Genomic DNA, 20,238 nt, shown 5'->3' with positions numbered 1-20,238 from the left:
TTTCAAATCTAAGCAAAAGGCCTGCAATATTTCATACACCTATTGTACATTAGTATTAAATATATATACATATATATTGCAAACTGCACATTAAATAATGATCCATACTCCACACTCGGGTCTTAGGATGGACAAAAGATCGTTCATCTCTGACCACATTGACCTAGAAAATGAATGGTTGGAAGACAACTGTAAAATTATTCTCATGCAGATTCTGGTCAAATATAGACAACATAGGCTTAAGAAAACTGAAGCAGAGATTGACTGTATTCACTCTAAGATTAATGCATCTTATAATGGGGAATTAACCTGTCAGATGAATCTGTTAATTTTTTTTTTAATTTTTTTTTATATTCTTTATTTTTGTTGTGCACATGAGTTACAAATAGCCTTGGTGCGCCACGACAGCGACATCAGGGTACGTTAGAAAAACATTTGCAATACAGATTGTGGCATATGTTAGTCAGGCACATTTTTAAGTTATTGAGATCGTTATTACAGTAGTGTAGATTCTCATTTATGTAACTATGAAGTGAAGTTATTAAAACATTACTGAGACAACGCATTGAACAGTACTATGAATGTTGTAACAAAATGCTAGGTCATAGATCAAGCTAGTGCGGTGAGGCTATTTAACTGCTGGGTGTGTAGTAATATGCTAACCAAAGGTCATGCTAATTTAAGATAATCAAACAATAGTATTAATAACATGCTTATAGGAGGTGGATATGTTAGTAGAGAGCTTTGGTACTAGAGATAGGGAAATGGTATGCTGGGTAATTTTTAAAAACACAGAAGGGACTAGCTTAATACTGCTTTATAGCATTGTATTCATATATAAAGTAAGAGGATAACCACGGCTTAGTTATTGTTAGGAGACATGAAATAAGATTCATAGACAGACAGGTTGTTAGACAAACATGTTGTTAGACTAAACAGGTTGTTAGGCTAAACAGGGACAGTCAGGTCAGCTGCTGGAATAATCAGGAAACCGGTTTCAGACAGTCCCTTTATCACAGGCACTTCACCCAATGCCTCGGTCGGGCACAGCTCGGGGGTCGCCGCTTGCTTTCATCTTCTGGGCCATGCTGCTTTCGAGGTGTGTCCTCGGGAATGTCCAGGAGAGTGCTGGTGGGCTGTAAAACGACTTTAGTAAGGGTGGGTACACGGATTGCCAAGTCACCCCACTCCCGTGGCTTAAGTCCACTACTAGGGCCCCTATGTATTTCCCAGCGCTTCCGTCCCGCTTGATTCTGCAAGTACTATCCCAGCTGGTAGGATGATTGGCTTGTGAGCGGGGTTTTCCCCGCCTGTGGCGTATAACTTGTTTCCAGGGTCCCTTACGATTAGGCTTTTGGGACCTGGTACTGCGTGTCCCAAGGCGTGGACGGGCTGTAGTTCGGTGAGCTATTTTCCTTGGGTGCGCTGAGCGGATTGTGGGGGGTCGAGCTTTGTCAGGTTGGAGCCTCTGTGCACCTTCTTCCCTGCTCTTATCCGCTGCCTTGGCTTGTCTGAGTGCAAGTTTCAGCCAGAAGGCACGAAATATCTTGTCTAGCCGCTTTTCAAGCGGCTCCAGTGTGCCTCCCGTAGCTGCTGTGAGTGCTATGTCAGCCATTGTTGCCAGTCTGCTCGTTGTGTGCCTCTCGCCGCAAGCCGCCATCTTGGGCTCGTCCTGTGAGGCGCTATCATTGTGAGGCAGAGGCCCCGGCTTGATAGGTCGTGCCAGTTGGTAGCCCTGGTGTCTAGGGAGGACCGGGATGACCCCCACCGGTCCTGGGGGGGGGGAGGGAGATAGGCAGGCGCGCCGAGGCTTCTGTACGTGGCTCTGTCTTCGAGGAGAGCGGCCGCCTCTCCCCGTCTCAGTCTCTGGCAGGCCTCAGGCACGTTTTGTGGGTTCCGGGGCTCTGGGGTACTCGATTTTGGCGTAATTTTGTGCCCCCGGATGTCCCCACTCTGTCTCTTACCCTCCGGTCGGTGGACGCGCCGATTTTCGGGGTGTAGACCCCGGTTTTCGTCGCGTTTCGGCAGGAGCTGATGTTCAGCACGTCCTTCCAGCTCGGAGGTTAGGCTCCGCCCCCCTGAATCTGTTAATTTGAGGATGATTCAATTTGAAAAGGAGATTGTGAAAAAGAAATACTCTAAGTTTATGAGAGACAAGAATGACTATGATAGTGATCTGATTAGAAATTGGCAAAGAAAATAAATAAGATACAAAAATAATGTTAATGAAAATAAGAACCCTCCCGTACAAAAAAATCAACCCCACTACTAAAATCCAAACACTGCAGATCATAATCCCCAAAGAAACGGCAAGTCCTCCTTATTTAAAACACATTCAGGGTTCAAGGTGACCCCCACAAAATTCCCATATGCGGAGGTGGTACGTCTTCAATCTAGGTTCCACAATGAGATGGATCGTCCTTATTCCCCAAGGATTTTTAAGGGAGCTCAATAGAGGAGGCGAGATAATCTTTTTGTGGGTTGTAAATGCACTAAACGTGTGTGTAGAACAATAGTAAATGCATGAACTAGTTCCCGTTTGGTAGAAAATTGCATGAACCGTGAGCCTGGTATGTCAGGGAAACAAAACGAACCGAGCAGTGAGATTCGAAATGCACGCACCGAATTGCCTAGTATGGATGCTGGAGGTTCATACAGGGTGGAAGGAAGAGGTCTTTCCCACACGGTCCCAGAGGACAGAAGCTGATCCAGGGTGGAAGGAAGACGGCGAGACTCCAGTCAAGCTACGGCGGTTGTGGAGTCTGTGGTGGTTGTGATGTCCGGTGAGGTGCTTGTGGTCCTCGGCGCAAGCTAGGAAGCGTCCATTAACGGAAGGTTCCGTTACACCTACCTATTCTCATCAATAGACAAATATTTCTGATCCAGGTCACTGCACACTCCCAAAGATCTGTGTCTATCCTACTTTTGTACTCGCACTAATGATGCTCACCTTCTAGACCTATCTAGGGCTGCACTGTTCCTATGAAATTTCCTTCCCTACTCTGTTAGACTCACCCAGTCTGAGTTTCTTCAAAAGATCATTAAAAACTCTTCTTAAAAACTTCTCTAGGAAAGCATATCGATTCAACTGTTAATGACTTTCCCTCCTTGCACCTTGGTAGCACACCTTGCTTCCTCTCCTGCAACTGTGTCATCCGATAGACTAACCTTTCTTTGCAAACTATTCTAGTAACCTACTTTATCCTACACAAGAAATACATCATACCCTTACCTCTTGTGCCACTTTACCCACTGCCTCTAAACTGTAAGCTTGTTTGAGCAGGGCCCTCTACACCCTATGCTCATGTGCATCCAACTCATCTTGTTACCAATACTTGTCAATTATTACACCTTTTGTGCAGTGCTGTGGCATTTGTTAGTGCTTTATAAATAATAATATAAAAAAAAGTTCTCTCTGTAATGGTGTTACAGGAGCTTTACAGACTGCTACGGAATTACCCCTGTTTGTTTTACCGTATACCCTGTTTCGGTATTTAGACTGTGTAAACCCATTCCACGAACCGTCAGGACTATGCATTCATACATACGAACGACGGACCACCCGGCTCTTTGCGTGTTCCACCACTTAACCTTTGTCACCCCTGAACTAACCAAATGACCGACCACCCTACGAGCAGAGTGTGCCTCTAATTGACCACCGGGAAGCTGCGGTTAACCGCAGCCTTATTGACTGTCTCAGGGCGGCCTCGTTCGTGTGACAATTCACCGAACTGGAACTCACGAAAGACTCCCGAACAAGGACCACCTGCATCCTGCCATGTGTCCCAAATTTGAACGTTGGGTCTGCGGTTAACCGCATGTTAAGTACCCCCCCATTCATGGTGATCCCCGTTCGGCTCACAAAGGGCTGAGACAACCATCCTCTGAGCAGGGTTTGCGCAACTGCTCAGCAGCATCTCGCTCCATTGGTTTTAGGTCCAGGTCCCGCTCTCTATCTGCCCACCTGAAAACATGGCCTCCATCTCGTGTTCGGGACAAAAGGCACGAACGGACCTTGTAATGAAGAAACTGGCTATACCGTTCGTGAGATCTGAGCGCTATTCGCCTATCTGTTGCGCTCAGATCTGGGCTCCCTAACGAATGGTTAAATGGAAGATGTGGCTATTGAAATATTAAAGTTGTGACAGATCCATCTGTACAGACTAGTATTGCTGGTTCATCTGTTTGCCCTTATTTCGTTGGATTTCCTGTCCGTATGCCCCTGTTCGTGTGGTTCCGGAATACCGATGAAAACTACCGAATGGACGGCCACCCAGAAGAGGAGTGTGCTGCTGGTTAACCTCTTGGCCCCAATTAGAACGTTGTGGTTAACCGCAGACACCTCTCCATTCCATCCGTACGGGTGGTTGTCGTTCATATGCCGACCACGAGGCGGCGGCCATTTTGGGACACGAGGAAGATCAGCGGTGTTCAGTGTTGATTCTATGGAACTAAAAACGGACACTTTATCTACCGAACACCGCTGGAAGCTGCCGCCTGCCTTCTATTTCGTCGAGGCATACGAACACCGGTCCGTTCGGGAGTTTTGTAACGTACGTATGGACTTCACCCAGATAGCCGTCCCATGGAGTCAATCCATACCGAAGGACTTGTGAGAGACTTTGACTCCATGGCGATTGAACTATGTACATCGGATCTGAGCGCTATTCGGTAGGAATATGCACTCAGATCCAGGCTATCTGGGGATACGTTACATGAACCATAATTATTCGGTATTTCCTCCTTTATGTATTTTTATGTATTTTTCATATTGTATTTAAAATGTCGATTTGCCTCTATCCTTGGAAATAATTAGGTTTCTTCACAATTATCTCCAGGATAGAGAGGAAGGATTTATGGGTAAGATGGGGAGGGCTTACACTGAAGCCACTGCGATTGGCTACTGTCATATATGTGTTACAGTCTTCCACAAGGTCCCCTAGGGGAGTGTCCACCTTGTGGGAGACCTGCATAAATACCGGGCAGGTAGCCCCCATTAAACAGAATCCTGTTTGACCCTCAAGACAGAGCTTGGTCTCGTTTGTGGGGGGAATTATTACTGGGAAAGTGCTTTTCGTTATTTTTAGCTGTGAAAGGAGTTCGGCTGATTTTATGGTCGGGAGTTGCCGCGTTCACGTATCCTCCGTTCGGGAGTTTGACGATTGGCTGTACAGAACCTGCGTTCCTGGAGAAGGGGATTATCTACTAAACGGCGGCTTCATCTATCTGGCGGTGAGTGTCGTAACAAAAGTTATATATTTTTATACTGTTTTACCTGTTAAAATAAAACGTGGGATTTTGAGCGCTTGGAGATAATAAAATTGTCATAACCGTTGGATTCATTATCTCCGAGCTGGGCGGTAACAATTTCAAATGATACATTGTAATGCCATTGGTCAACTGTTTGTATTGTCCCTGTATCCCATCAGGTCCAAAGGGGGTCCCTGGAACTGGGGTCTTGCATAAATTGCCATGCCTGTGTGCCATTGAACTCAGTTCGTTTTGACCCTCAAATCGCAGCTTCGACTTGTTTTGTGGGGAAAAGGGTGTCCTAGCTGTATCATAGCTAGTTGGATTGCTTTATAATCACAGAATTCTTGTGGTATGCTGATCGGAACGGCTCTTCTCTCTTTCCACACTCGGGAACCAGGACATCCAAGCGGTCCAGCCTTCAGCTAGCTTGGAGGTAACCGTAACAAATGGCATAATTTGAAGTAAAACCAGCTTGAGAATTGAGCAGGGGCCCACTGAAGAGCAAGCTATTTGAGCTGTTGTCTGTTTTCAGTATTCTGGTGAACCTTGTTTTTTTTTTTTTTGCTCTCCCTAAGGTAAAAGTGTAATCCAGATGTATACACCTTCTGACCTGTGGCAAGAGGTGTATCAATTATACTTCAATGTCAAGGCCTTACAATGCTTAAACAATCATCTGGGGTTGCTGTATATTTTGTTCAGATGGAGCCTGTGTGCCTTTCATACCATTCTTTTGGGTGGGAGAGGTTCTCTGTAATGGAACACGTTGAGCTAAAACCATCTTGAGTACAAAGTAAGCATCCACTGATGGGCAACCTTCATGAGCTGTTTTTTGTTCTCAGGATTCTGTTGCACCCTGTTTTTTTAGTCTCTAGGTAAGTTCTTATATCTACATATTTGCTGGCAACCTTGCAAGCAAAACCAGAGCTACCTTGGGGAATTCATATGATTTATCATTACAAATTGGCTATAGTTACATGCTGGTCTAGCATGTTTGTAACAGGTATAGAAATAGAAAATGTGTGTTCAGATACTGCAGAAATTTCAGTTCCACATTATCATGGTGACTGCAGAAGGCTCTTTTTGTACATCCAAGTAACCTCAGTTGTGTCACATAACTTGCAAAAATGTAACAAAAGCCAGAGAGGATATGCCTAATGACAAAATTATTATGATACAGAGTCCCTGTAATGATTCATATGGCTTTAGTTTGCTCCAGTGTCCCAATAAATATACACAGCTGGCAACAAGATAATATTTATTTTTTGATTATTGCTTTAGATTTATATATAATGATGAGTATGGTGATGGGAACTAAATTCATCTAATTCTCAAGTCACCTAATTTATCAAAAATACAGATGGACAGTATTTTTTAAGAGATATTGCTTTCATAAAAATTGACAAATTAGTATGCTTTTATAAAAGTTATAGTTAAAGGATGGATGGATAGATGGATAGATGGATAGATAGATATAGATAGATGAACAATAATATGTGAATAAAATGTAACATTACTAAATTTACTGACAGCTTCCAAACTTTAGCGGGCAGGCATGTCCATCCATTGGAAAATTCATCAGTCTCATAGGGCACTCCGCCTTAATGGTCAACCTGAAATTAAACATGAATATTCCATTAACATATAAGAAATTGAACTCTTAAATTTGTAATGATAGCTTTATCATAATAAAGCAAATAATAAGTAGCATAATGAAAAAATATGTAATATAGATAAAATATATATTTTTTTAAATATATATTATCTGGCAGAAAAACACAGTTTAATCATACGAAGCCATTTATTATCACATAGTTGTTTTGACTCCTTTTTCAATATTAAAGATAACAGAAATCACCCAAATTACCCTAATCAAAAGTTTACATACCCTTGAATGTTTGACCTTGTTACAGACACACAAAGGTTAAAATGGAAATTAAAGGATAATTTCCCACACCTGTGGCTTTTTAAATTGCAATTAGTATCTGTGTATAAATAGACAATGAGTTTGTCAGATCTCAAGTGGATGCACTGAGCAGGCTAGATACTGACCCATGGGGAGCAGAAAATAACTGTCAAAATACCTGCATATAATGTAATGGAACTTTATAAAGATTGAAAAGGATATACAAAGATATAAATAGATATCCAAAGCCTTGATAATCCCCTTCAGTACTGTTCAATCACTTATTAAGAAGTGGAAAATTTGAGGATTTCATGATATGAAGAAAGATTTCGGCCACAACTGTCAGAAGAATTGTTTGGGATACAGAGAAAAACCCACAGGTAACCTCAGGAGAAATACAGGCTGTGCTGGAAAAAGACGGAGTACAAAGAAGGAGCACAATACAACAATACGAGTTGCCAGAAAGAAGCATTTACTGCGAAAATGACACAAAAAAAAACTAGTTACAATATGTCCGACAACACCTTGATATGCCTCACAGCTTCTGACACACTGTAATTTGGAGTCACAAGACCAAAATAGAGCTTTATGGTTACAACCATAAGTGCTATTTTTTGGAGAGGAGTCAACAAGGCCTATAGTGAAAAAAATACCATTCACACTGTGAAGCATAGTGGTGGCTCACTGATGTTTTGGGTGTGTGTAAGCTCTAAAGGAAAGATGAATGCAGCATGTTATCAGAAAATACTGGCATGACAATGACCCTAAGCACAAGGCCAAGTTGATCTTCCAGTGGTTACAGCAGAGAAAAATTAAGATTCTGGAGTGGCCATTACAGTCTCCTGACCTTAATATCATTGAGCCACTCTGGGGAGTTCTCAAACGTGCGGTTCATGCAAGACAACCAAAGACTTTGCATGATCTAGAGCAGGGGTAGGCAACCTTCGGCTCTCCAGATGTTGTGGACTACATCCCCCGTAATTCTCTTACACCCATAATGCTGGCAAAGCATCATGGGAGGTGTAGTCCAACACATCTGGAGAGCCGAAGGTTGCCTACCCCTGATCTAGAGGCATTTTGTGAAGACGAATGCCACCTGCAAGAATTAGGGGCCTCATAGACTTCTGTTACAAAAGACTGCATGCTGGCATTGATGTTCTCCAAGGGCATTTTGAGCACAACTGTATGTATGTATGTGTATTAGTGATGTACCGAACTGTTCGCCCGCGAATAGTTCCTGGCGAACATAGCGTGTTCGCGTTTGCCGCCGCGGGCGAACACATGGGCGGTTCGATCCGCCCCCTATTCGTCATCATTGAGCAAACTTTGACCCTGTGCCTCACGGTCAGCAGACACATTCCAGCAAATCAGCAGCAGACCCTCCCTTCCACACCCTCCCACCTCCCTCCCAGCATCCATTTTAGATTCATTCTGAAGCTGCATGCTTAGTGAGAGGAGGGAAAGTGTAGCTGCTGCTGATTAGATAGGGAAATTGATAGCTAGGCTAGGGTATTCAGTGTCCACTACAATCCTGAAGGACTCATCTGATCTCTGCTGTAAGAACAGCACCCCAAAAAGCCCTTTTTAGGGCTAGAACATCAGTCTGCTTTTTTTTTTTTGTGTAATGTAATTGCAGTTGCCTGCCTGCCAGCTTCTGTGTCAGGCTCACAGTGCATACTGTGCCCATTTGCCCAGTGCCACCACTCACTCACTGCTGGTGTCACAACAGCTTAAGCTTGCATTTAAAACCAAAAAAAGTTTTTCACTGTAATAGATTGAAGAAGAGCAGTTAGTTGACTGCCAGAATCTGTGTCAGGCTCACAGTGGATACTGTGCCCATTTGCCCAGTCAGTGCCACCACTCATATCTGGTGTCTCTATAGCGTGCTTTTACAAAGAAAAAAAGTTTTCCAGTGTAAGCTAATAGCAGTCAGTGTCCTTAACCCCTTAAGGACCAAGCTTCTGGAATAAAAGGGAATCATGACATGTCACACATGTCATGTGTCCTTAAGGGGTTAAAGCGGGTGTGTCAGGCCTTCAGCGTGTGCCCTGCAGACCCCTGCCAGTGTACTTTGACAGTTGCCACTCATATCTGGTGTCTCTATAGCGTGCTTTTACAAAGAAAAAAAGTTTTCCAGTGTAAGCTAATAGCAGTCAGTGTCCTTAAATCGGGTGTGTCAGGCCTTCCTTCAGCGTGTGCCCTGCAGACCCCTGCCAGTGTATTTTGACAGTTGCCACTCATATCTGGTGTCTCTGTAGCGTGCTTTTACAAAGAAAAAAGTTTTCCAGTGTACGATAATAGCAGTCAGTGTCCTTAAAGCGGGTGTGTCAGGCCTTCCTTCAGCGTGTGCCCTGCAGACCCCTGCCAATGTACTTTGACAGTTGCCACTCATATCTGGTGTCTCTGTAGCGTGCTTTTATAAAGCAAAAAAGTTTTCCAGTAAAAGCTAATAGCAGTCAGTGTCCTTAAAGCGGGTGTTTCAGGCCTTCAGTGTGTGCCCTGCAGACCCCTGCCAGTGTACTTTGACAGTTGCCACTCATATCTGGTGTCTCTGTAGCGTGCTTTTACAAAGCAAAAAAGTTTTCCAGTGTAAGCTAATAGCAGTCAGTTTCCTTAAAGCGGGTGTTTCAGGCCTTCAGCGTGTGCCCTGCAGACCCCTGCCAGTGTACTTTGACAGTTGCCACTTATATCTGGTGTCTCTATAGCGTGCTTTTACAAAGAAAAAAGTTTTCCAGTGTAAGCTAATAGCAGTCAGTGTCCTTAAAGCGGGTGTGTCAGGCCTTCCTTCAGCGTGTGCCCTGCAGACCCCTTCCAGTGTACTTTGACAGTTGCCACTTATATCTGGTGTCTCTATAGCGTGCTTTTACAAAGAAAAAAAGTTTTCCAGTGTAAGCTAATAGCAGTCAGTGTCCTTAAAGCGGGTGTTGCAGGCCTTCAACGTGTGCCCTGCAGACCCCTGCCAGTGTACTTTGACAGTTGCCACTCATATCTGGTGTCTCTATAGCGTGCTTTTACAAAGAACAACAGTTTTCCAGTGTAAGCTAATAGCAGTCAGTGTCCTTAAAGAGGGTGTTTCAGGCCTTCCTTCAGCGTGTGCCCTGCAGACCACTGCCAATGTACTTTGACAGTTGCCACTCATATCTGGTGTCTCTGTAGCGTGCTTTTACAAAGCAAAAACGTTTTCCAGTGTAAGCTAATAGCAGTCAGTGTCCTTAAAGCGGGTGTTTTAGGCCTTCAGCGTGTGCCCTGCAGACCCCTGCCAGTGTACTTTGACAGTTGCCACTCATATCTGGTGTCTCTATAGCGTGCTTTTACAAAGAAAAAAGTTTTCCAGTGTAAGCTAATAGCAGTCAGTGTCCTTAAAGCGGGTGTGTCAGGGCTTCCTTCAGCGTGTGCCCTGCAGATCCCTGCCAGTGTACTTTGACAGTTGCCACTCATATCTGGTGTCTCTATAGCGTGCTTTTACAAAGAAAAAAAGTTTTCCAGTATTAGCTAATAGCAGTCAGTGTCCTTAAAGCGGGTGTGTCAGGCCTTCAGCGTGTGCTCTGCAGACCCCTGTCAGTGTACTTTGACAGTTGCCACTCATATCTGCTGTCTCTATAGCGTGCTTTTACAAAGCAAAAAAGTTTTCCAGTGTAAGCTAATAGCAGTCAGTTTCCTTAAAGCGGGTGTTTCAGGCCTTCAGCATGTGCCCTGCAGACCCCTGCCAGTGTACTTTGACAGTTGCCACTCATATCTGGTGTCTCTATAGCGTGCTTTTACAAAGAAAATGTTTTTATCAGTGTAAGCTAATAGCAGTCAGTGTCCTTAAAGCGGGTGTGTCAGGCCTTCCTTCAGCGTGTGCCCTGCAGACCCCTGCCAGTGTACTTTGACAGTTGCCACTCATATCTGGTGTCTCTATAGCGTGCTTTTACAAAGAAAAAAGTTTTCCAGTGTACGATAATAGCAGTCAGTGTCCTTAAAGCGGGTGTGTCAGGCCTTCAGCGTGTGCCCTGCAGACCCCTGCCAGTGTACTTTGACAGTTGCCAATCATATCTGGTGTCTCTAAAGCGTGCTTTTACATAGAAGAAAAGTTTTCCAGTGTAAGCTAATAGCAGTCAGTGTACTTAAAGCGGTGTGTCAGGCCTTCCTTCAGCGTGTGCCCTGCAGACCCCTGCCAGTGTACTTTGACAGTTGCCACTCATATCTGGTGTCTCTATAGCGTGCTTTTACAAAGAAAAAAAGTTTTCCAGTGTAAGCTAATAGCAGTCAGTGTCCTTAAAGCGGGTGTGTCAGGCCTTCCTTCAGCGTGTGCCCTGCAGACCCCTGCCAGTGTATTTTGACAGTTGCCACTCATATCTGGTGTCTCTGTAGCGTGCTTTTACATAGAAGAAAAGTTTTCCAGTGTAAGCTAATAGCAGTCAGTGTACTTAAAGCGGGTGTGTCAGGCCTTCCTTCAGCGTGTGCCCTGCAGACCCCTGCCAGTGTACTTTGACAGTTGCCACTCATATCTGGTGTCTCTATAGCGTGCTTTTACAAAGCAAAAAAGTTTTCCAGTGTAAGCTAATAGCAGTCAGTGTCCTTAAAGCGGGTGTGTCAGGCCTTCCTTCAGCGTGTGCCCTGCAGACCCCTGCCAATGTACTTTGACAGTTGCCACTCATATCTGGTGTCTCTGTAGCGTGCTTTTACAAAGAAAAAAGTTTTCCAGTGTAAGCTAATAGCAGTCAGTGTCCTTAAAGCGGGTGTTTCAGGCGTTCAACGTGTGCCCTGCAGACCCCTGCCAGTGTACTTTGACAGTTGCCACTCATATCTGGTGTCTCTATAGCGTGCTTTTACAAAGAACAACAGTTTTCCAGTGTAAGCTAATAGCAGTCAGTGTCCTTAAAGAGGGTGTTTCAGGCCTTCAGCGTGTGCCCTGCAGACCCCTGCCAGTGTACTTTGACAGTTGCCCCTCATATCTGGTGTCTCTAAAGCTTGCTTTTACATAGAAGAAAAGTTTTCCAGTGTAAGCTAATAGCAGTCAGTGTCCTTAAAGCAGGTGTGTCAGGCCTTCCTTCAGCGTGTGCCCTGCAGACCACTGCCAGTGTACTTTGACAGTTGCCACTCATATCTGGTGTCTCTGTAGCGTGCTTTTACAAAGCAAAAAAGTTTTCCAGTGTAAGCTAATAGCAGTCAGTGTCCTTAAAGCGGGTGTTTTAGGCCTTCAGCGTGTGCCCTGCAGACCCCTGCCAGTGTACTTTGACAGTTGCCACTCATATCTGGTGTCTCTATAGCATGCTTTTACAAAGAAAAAAGTTTTCCAGTGTAAGCTAATAGCAGTCAGTGTCCTTAAAGCGGGTGTGTCAGGCCTTCAGCGTGTGCTCTGCAGACCCCTGCCAGTGTACTTTGACAGTTGCCACTCATATCTGCTGTCTCTATAGCGTGCTTTTACAAAGCAAAAAAGTTTTCCAGTGTAAGCTAATAGCAGTCAGTTTCCTTAAAGCGGGTGTTTCAGGCCTTCAGCATGTGCCCTGCAGACCCCTGCCAGTGTACTTTGACAGTTGCCACTCATATCTGGTGTCTCTATAGCGTGCTTTTACAAAGAAAATGTTTTTATCAGTGTAAGCTAATAGCAGTCAGTGTCCTTAAAGCGGGTGTGTCAGGCCTTCCTTCAGCGTGTGCCCTGCCAGTGTACTTTGACAGTTGCCAATCATATCTGGTGTCTCTAAAGCGTGCTTTTACATAGAAGACAAGTTTTCCAGTGTAAGCTAATAGCAGTCAGTGTCCTTAAAGCGGTGTGTCAGGCCTTCCTTCAGCGTGTGCCCTGCAGACCCCTGCTGGTGTACTTTGACAGTTGCCACTCATATCTGGTGTCTCTATAGCGTGCTTTTAATAAGAAAATCTTTTCACTATAAGCTAATAGCAGTCAGTGTCCTTAAAGCGGGTGTGTCAGGCCTTCAGCGTGTGCTCTGCAGACCTCTGCCAGTGCACATTGCCACTCATATCTGGTGTCACAATAGCGTGCATTTAAAACCAAAAAACGTTCTTCACTGTTATAGATTGAACAGCAGTTAGTTGTCTTCAAGCGGGTGTGTCAGGCCTACAGCGTGTACTCTGCAGACCTCTGCCATTGCACATTGCCTCTCATATCTGGTCTCACAGTAGCTTGCACGCATAGTACCACTAATCCCCCCAAAAATGACAGGCAGAGGCAGGCCACCCAGCAGGGGCCATCGTGGTCGTGGTGCTGTGATTCCCTTTGGCCCTAGAATAATGCCCAGTTTTCAGAGGCCACGTACCCTGAACTTGAAAAGTTCTGAGGACATAGTTGACTGGCTAACACAGGACACCCAATCTTCTACAGCTTCCGCTCGGAACCTTGACGCACCATCCTCCTTCAACTTAGCTTCAGGCACCTTTCAAGATACCACTCACCCGCCTGCCGCCACCACTAAAACTAGCACCACATCCACCTTACTTGGTATGTCAGAGGAGTTATTCACACATCCGTTTGAAGAAATGAGTGATGCGCAACCATTATTGCCAGAGGATGTAGATAACAGGGATATGTCTCAGGCAGGCAGCATTACACACATGGACGTACGGTGTGATGATGATGATGTTGTACCCGCTGCTGCTTCCTTTGCTGAGTTGTCAGATACAAGTGAAGCGGTTGATGATGACGATGCGTCCATGGATGTCACGTGGGTGCCCGCTCGGCAAGGGCGAAAGTTCAGATAGGGAGACAGAGAGGAGGAGGAGGAGACGAGTTGGAAGCAGGGGGAGGTCGTCGCAAGGAGATAGTGGCACAGTCAGACAGCATGCATCGGCACCCGGGGTCAGCCCGACAGCACACCAATCAACGCATGCTGTGTCCACCACCAGAATGCCGTCATTGCAGAGCTCAGCAGTGTGGAATTTTTTGTGTGTCTGCCTCTGACAACAGCTATGCCATTTGCAACCTGTGCCAAAAGAAACTGAGTCGCGGGAAGTCCAACACCCACCTAGGTACAACTGCTTTGCGTAGGCACATGATCTCACATCACAAACGCCTATGGGATCAACACATGAGTACAAGCAGCACGCCTACTCTAAGCCGCCATCCTCCTCCTGATCCAGCATCTTCACCCACGTCAACCACTGCTGTCCTCCTTGCCCCCTCTCAACCATCCGCCACTCCGTCTCTCGCCTTGAGCAGTTCCCGCTCATCTGCCCACAGTCATGTGTCTGTCAAGGACATGTTTGAGCATAAGAAGCCAATGTCAGAAAGCCCAGCGTCTGACAGCTGGCTTGTCCGAACTATTAGCCCACCAGCTTTTACCATACAAGCTGGTGCAGTCTGAGGCATTCAAAAAATATGTAGCTATTGGGACACCGCAGTGGAAGGTACCTGGCAGAAATGTATTTTCACAAAAGGCAATCCCCAACCTGTACTCGATTGTGCAAAAGGAAGTAATGGCATGTCTGGCACACAGTGTTGGGGCAAGGGTCCATCTGACCACTGATACCTGGTCTGCAAAGCATGGTCAGGGCAGGTATATCACCTACACTGCGCATTGGGTAAACCTGCTGACTGCTGCCAAGCATGGAATGCATGGCTCTGCAGAGGAGTTGGTGGCACCGCCACGACTTGCAGGCAGTCCTGCTGCCACCTCCTCTACTCCTCCTACTCCATCCTCTTCCATAACCTCCTCTTCTGCTGCTGCGTCTTGCTCCACATCAACGGCACCCCCCCAGCTCCCCAGGTACTATTCCACATCCCGGATACGGCAGTGTCACGCCATCTTGGGTTTGACTTGATTGAAAGCAGAGAGTCACACCGGACAAGCACTCCTGTCCGCCCTGAACTCCGCAGCAACTCGATATCGGCAAAGTGGTTTGTGACAATGGAAAAAATTTGTTAGCGGCATTGAAGTTGGGCAAGTTGACACATGTGCCGTGCATGGCACATGTGTGTAATCTGATCGTACAACGCTTTGTGCATAAGTACACAGGCTTACAGGACGTCCTGAAGCAGGCCAGGAAGGATTGTGGCCATTGTTTTGCCGATATCCAGTGGCGAAACAACATGCCAGTGAGGCGCTTGATTTGCGACAGCCCGACACGTTGGAATTCAACACTCCTAATGTTCGACCGCCTGCTCCAACAAGGAAAAGCTGTTAATGAATACTTGTATGACTGGGGTGCTAGGACAGCCTCTGGGGAGCTGCAAATTTTTTTGCCACGTTACTGGACGCTCATGCGCAATGCCTGTAGGCTCATGCGTCCTTTTGAGGAGGTGACAAACCTATTCAGTCGCACCGAAGGCACCATCAGCGACATCATACCATTTGTTTTCTTCCTGGAGCGTGCCCTGCGAAGAGTGCTGGATCAGGCCGTAGATGAGCGTAATGAGGAAGAGGAAGAGTTGTGGTCACCATCACCACCAGAAACAGCCTTATCAGCATCGCTTGCTGGACCTGCGGCAACGCTGGAAGAGGATTGTGAGGAAGAGGAGTCAGATGGTGTTGGACGTGGCTGGGGGGAAGAACATACCTTCATTGACATCAGTGAGGAGGAGGAACGGGAAATGAGTAGCTCGGAATCCAACCTTGTGCAAATGGGGTCTTTCATGCTGTCGTGCCTGTTGAGGGACCCTCGTATAAAAAGGCTGAAGGAGAACGACCTGTACTGGGTGTCCACGCTACTAGACCCCCGGTATAAGCAGACAGTGGCGAAAATGTTACCGAATGCAGCATTTTCAAAATAAATTAAAAAGTATGCTTTACACAGCGTATAAGGATGATGTCACAGCACAACAGGAATCTAACAGGGGAAGAGGTGAAAGTCATCCTCCTCCTCCCACGACCACGCCATATCTACCAAGTGACCCTATGTAGGGGGAAAAGTCTCTATTCTGCTCTGTGTCAGTGTGTATTAGGGTCTCTGAGGACAGGTGTCAATCCATATCTGCCAAGTGACCCTATGTAGGGGGAACAGTCTCTATACTGCTCTGTGGCCGTGTGTCTCATGGTCTCTGAGGAAAGGTGTCAATTCATATCTGCCAAGTGACCCTATGTAGGGGGAACAGTCCCTATTCTGCTCTGTGTCAGTGTGTATCAGGGATCCTCAGGACAGGTGTCAATCCATATCTGCCAAGTGACCCTATGTAGGAGGAACAGTCCTTATTCTGCTCTGTGTCAGTGTGTATCAGGGTCCCTGAGGACAGGTGTCAATCCATATCTGCCAAGTGACCCTATGTAGGGGGAACAGTCTCTATTCTGCTCTGTGTCAATGTGTATCATGGTCTCTGAGGACAGGTGTCAATCCATATCTGCCAAGTGACCCTATGTAAGGGGAACAGTCCCTATTCTGCTCTGTGTCAGTGTGTATCAGGGATCCTTAGGATAGGTGTCAATCCATATCTGCCAAGTGACCCTATGTAGGGGGAACAGTCTCTATTCTGCTCTGTGTCAGTGTGTATCAGAGATCCTTAGGATAAGTGTCAATCCATATCTGCCAAGTGACCCTATGTAGGGGGAACAGTCCTTATTCTGCTCTGTGTCAATGTGTATCATGGTCTCTGAGGACAGGTGTCAATCCATATCTGCCAAGTGACCCTATGTAGGGGGAACAGTCTCTATTCTGCTCTGTGGCAGTTTGTATCATGGTCTCTGAGGACAGGTGTCAATCCATATCTGCCAAGTGACCCTATGTAGAGGGAACAGTCCCTATTCTGCTCTGTGTGAGGAGGAGGAACGGGAAATGAGTAGCTCGGTATCCAACCTTGTGCAAATGGGGTCTTTCATGCTGTCGTGCCTGTTGAGGGACCCTCGTATAAAAAGGTTGAAGGAGAATGACCTGTATTGGGTTTCCACGCTACTAGACCCCCGGTATAAGCAGACAGTGGCGGAAATGTTACCGAATTACATGTCGGAAAGGCTGCAGCATTTGCAAAATAAATTAAAAAGAATGCTTTACACAGCCTATAAGGGTGATGTCACAGCACAACGTGAATCTAACAGGGGAAGAGGTGTAAGTCATCCTCCTCCTCCCACGACCACGCCATATCTGCCAAGTGACCCTATGTAGGGGTAACAGTCTCTATTCTGCTCTGTGTCAGTGTGTATCAGGGATCCTTAGGACAGGTGTCAATCCATATCTGCCAAGTGACCCTATGTAGGGGGAACATTCCCTATTCTGCTCTGTGTCAGTGTGTATCAGGGTCCCTGAGTACAGGTGTCAATCCATATCTGCCAAGTGACACTATGTAAGGGGGACAGTCTCTATTCTGCTCTGTGTCAGTGTGCATCAGGGATCCTCAGGATAAGTGTCAATCCATATCTGTCAAGTGACCCTATGTAGGGGGAACAGTCCCTATTCTGCTCTGTGTCAGTGTGTATCAGGGATCCTTAGGACAGGTGTCAATCCATATCTGCCAAGTGACCCTATGTAGGGTGAACAGTCTCTATTCTGCTCTGTGTCAATGTGTATCATGGTCTCTGAGGACAGGTGTCAATCCATATCTGCCAAATGACCCTATGTAGGGGGAACAGTCCCTATTCTGCTCTGTGTCAGTGTGTATCAGGGATCCTTAGGACAGGTGTCAATCCATATCTGCCAAGTGACCCTATGTAGGGGGAACAGTCTCTATTCTGCTCTGTGTCAGTTTGTATCATGGTCTCTGAGGACAGGTGTCAATCCATATCTGTCAAGTGACCCTATGTAGGGGGAACAGTCCCTATTCTGCTCTGTGTCAGTGTGTATCAGGGATCCTTAGGCTAGGTGTCGATTTTGTTAGTCAGGCGGGGTTCTGGTGTAAATAGCCCTAGCCGGACACCGGTGTCTTGTCTAGACTAGCGTTCTAGGGTGTATATTTTGTTCGCTAGGTCGGAGGGACCGGGAGACTAAGCGGCGTCTGTGTAAATTCGGTTCGCTAGCTCTCAACCTATCTTGGCTAAGAGGGAAGGCGTGTAAATTTGGAACCCACTAGATTTTTGATAGTAATCGACTAAGAGGCGTCTGTGTAAATTCGGTCCTCTAGCTCGCTATATGTGGTGCTTGGGCAGTGTGGCTAACCAAAACGGGTGTACATAGTTTTAGGTAGTCCATTCAAGGTACTGGCCAATAGTTTAGTTGGGAATTGTAAATGTGATAAAGATTGTTTAGTAAAGTGTATATCTTGTTAGATAGCGCGAGCTCAGCCGTCTAGCGAGAGTGTTAATAGTGTGTTGCTGTATCATAGTGCACGGTACCATAACCCTGTATATTTACTGACACTGTATATAAATACTAATCATTGTCGTCTATTGCATGTTTAACACCATAACCACTAATAATTGTATTGTGACCTTAAATTGTGCTTTGACCTATGCTAACCGTACTGAAACCGCTATTTGTAAAAGACGATGTTACTGGGGTGTGTTATAGACGGGTAATTCGTATATAGAGAATTATAGCGTGGTTGACTGTATAGTTTCGCCAAAGGGCATAATATTGATTATCTAGTGACTGGTGTAACAGCTGTGTGTGTACGGGAATTCCCTGAGTGTTTATTGTGTTATTGTGTACGTTTCACTTGGTAACCGTACCACGTGGTGCTGTTGCCAGAGGAAACGGGTGTGACTGTTGAATAGTACGCGTACATAGTATTCGTTGTCAACGACGTTCCATTGATAAGTATGGGTGCGTCGGAGTCAACGATTCTGGATCCCTTAGGTTGTATGGTGAAGAATTTTAAAAAGGGATTCAAAACATGTGATTTTGGGGTTAAAATGTCTCCTGTACGTTTGGTCACTTTGTGTACTAGGGAGTGGCCTACTTTGGTTGCGGCATGGCCGCCACGTGGCAGTTTGGATCCAACTCTGGTACAGCGCGTACACGTGGCTGTATCGGGTAGGCCTGAACTTTACGGGCAGTTTCCTTATATTGATTGTTGGAGACAGGCCGCAAATGACTCGCCAAAATGGATTCAGACATGCCACGAGGAGCAATGTCGCCTCATGGTGGCTAGGACTTGTTTGTCCACTAGGACTGGTGTTAGGCCCATTTTGGACACGCCCCCTGAGTCCGAGATCCCTTTGCCGCCCCCTTACTTTCCTTTAAGAGGAAGTGACGCGAATGCAGGAAGTCCTGCACCCCTTCCCCCATTGCCCCCATCGACTTCCGCTTCCTCCTCCAGTACAGAATCCACCCCCTCTCGTACTAAATCTCCCCTTCCGGAACCAGAACCAACCCCCATTAGATCTGAATATCCTGATTTGGCGCCACTTCAGACTTCCGGTCAAGCTTCTTCTAGCTCGGCTCGAAGTGTTTTATTTACTAATTTTTCCCAAAACCAAGCTCCCACATCTTCATGCTTTATTACCCCCCGACCGGAACCTCTAACTGACGCCCCTCTACGTAGCCCCATACTAACCCGACAACTGACCGGTACCCAACAATTAAAACATTATCAGATGCCTCTTCGTCTGAATCCCGGGTCAGCCTATATCGATGCCGCAGGTCAAATGGCACATGCTGACCCAGTCTTCGTATATGTCCCGTTCACGACTACCGATCTCTTGAATTGGAAGACCCACAATTCCTCATATACTGAGAAACCACAAGCTATGACCGATCTGTTCACCTCAATAGTTCAGACACATAACCCGACATGGGCTGATTGCCAGCAGTTATTAATGACTTCGTTCAATAATGAGGAAAGGACAAGGATTAACCAAGCGGCCATTAAAGCGCTAGAGGATAGAGCCCGTGCTTTGAATCAAGACAATCCAGCAGCATGGGCCGCAACACATTATCCTAACACCGATCCCGACTGGAATGTAAATGGTGCTGATATGGTTCAACTCAGAGCCTATAGAGACGCTATAATTGCTGGCATGAAAGCCGGAGGAAAGAAAGCTATTAACATGTCGAAGACAGTTGAGGTGATTCAGAAAAGTGATGAAGCGCCCAGTGTCTTTTATGACCGATTATTGGAGGCATACCGCTTGTATACCCCCTTTAATCCGGAAGACGCAGATAATTCCCGAATGGTGAACTCCGCCTTTGTCAGCCAAGCTTACGGAGATATTAAGCGCAAGCTACAGAAGTTAGAAGGGTTTGCAGGTATGTCTATCACCCAACTAATGGAGGTAGCGAAT

At 46.0% G+C, this 20,238-nt stretch overlaps 1 protein-coding gene across 3 annotated transcripts in view; it reads right to left on the bottom strand.

Moving 5' to 3' along the window:
- The window catches only part of GABRA6 (gamma-aminobutyric acid type A receptor subunit alpha6), a 762,885-nt gene that overhangs the window by 183,313 nt on the left and 559,334 nt on the right, over positions 1-20,238 (bottom strand). For all 3 annotated transcript variants that reach the window (XM_063447494.1, XM_063447496.1, XM_063447497.1), the window contains exon 5: positions 6,781-6,863. In XM_063447494.1, the coding sequence (XP_063303564.1) occupies positions 6,781-6,863 (83 nt within the window). The remainder of the gene's footprint in view (positions 1-6,780; positions 6,864-20,238) is intronic.

This window comes from Pelobates fuscus, chromosome 3, assembly GCF_036172605.1.
Source record: "Pelobates fuscus isolate aPelFus1 chromosome 3, aPelFus1.pri, whole genome shotgun sequence".
Lineage (NCBI taxonomy): Eukaryota > Metazoa > Chordata > Amphibia > Anura > Pelobatidae > Pelobates > Pelobates fuscus.
Note: the sequence above shows the minus strand (reverse complement) of the source record. Positions and strands in the feature narration are given on the sequence as shown.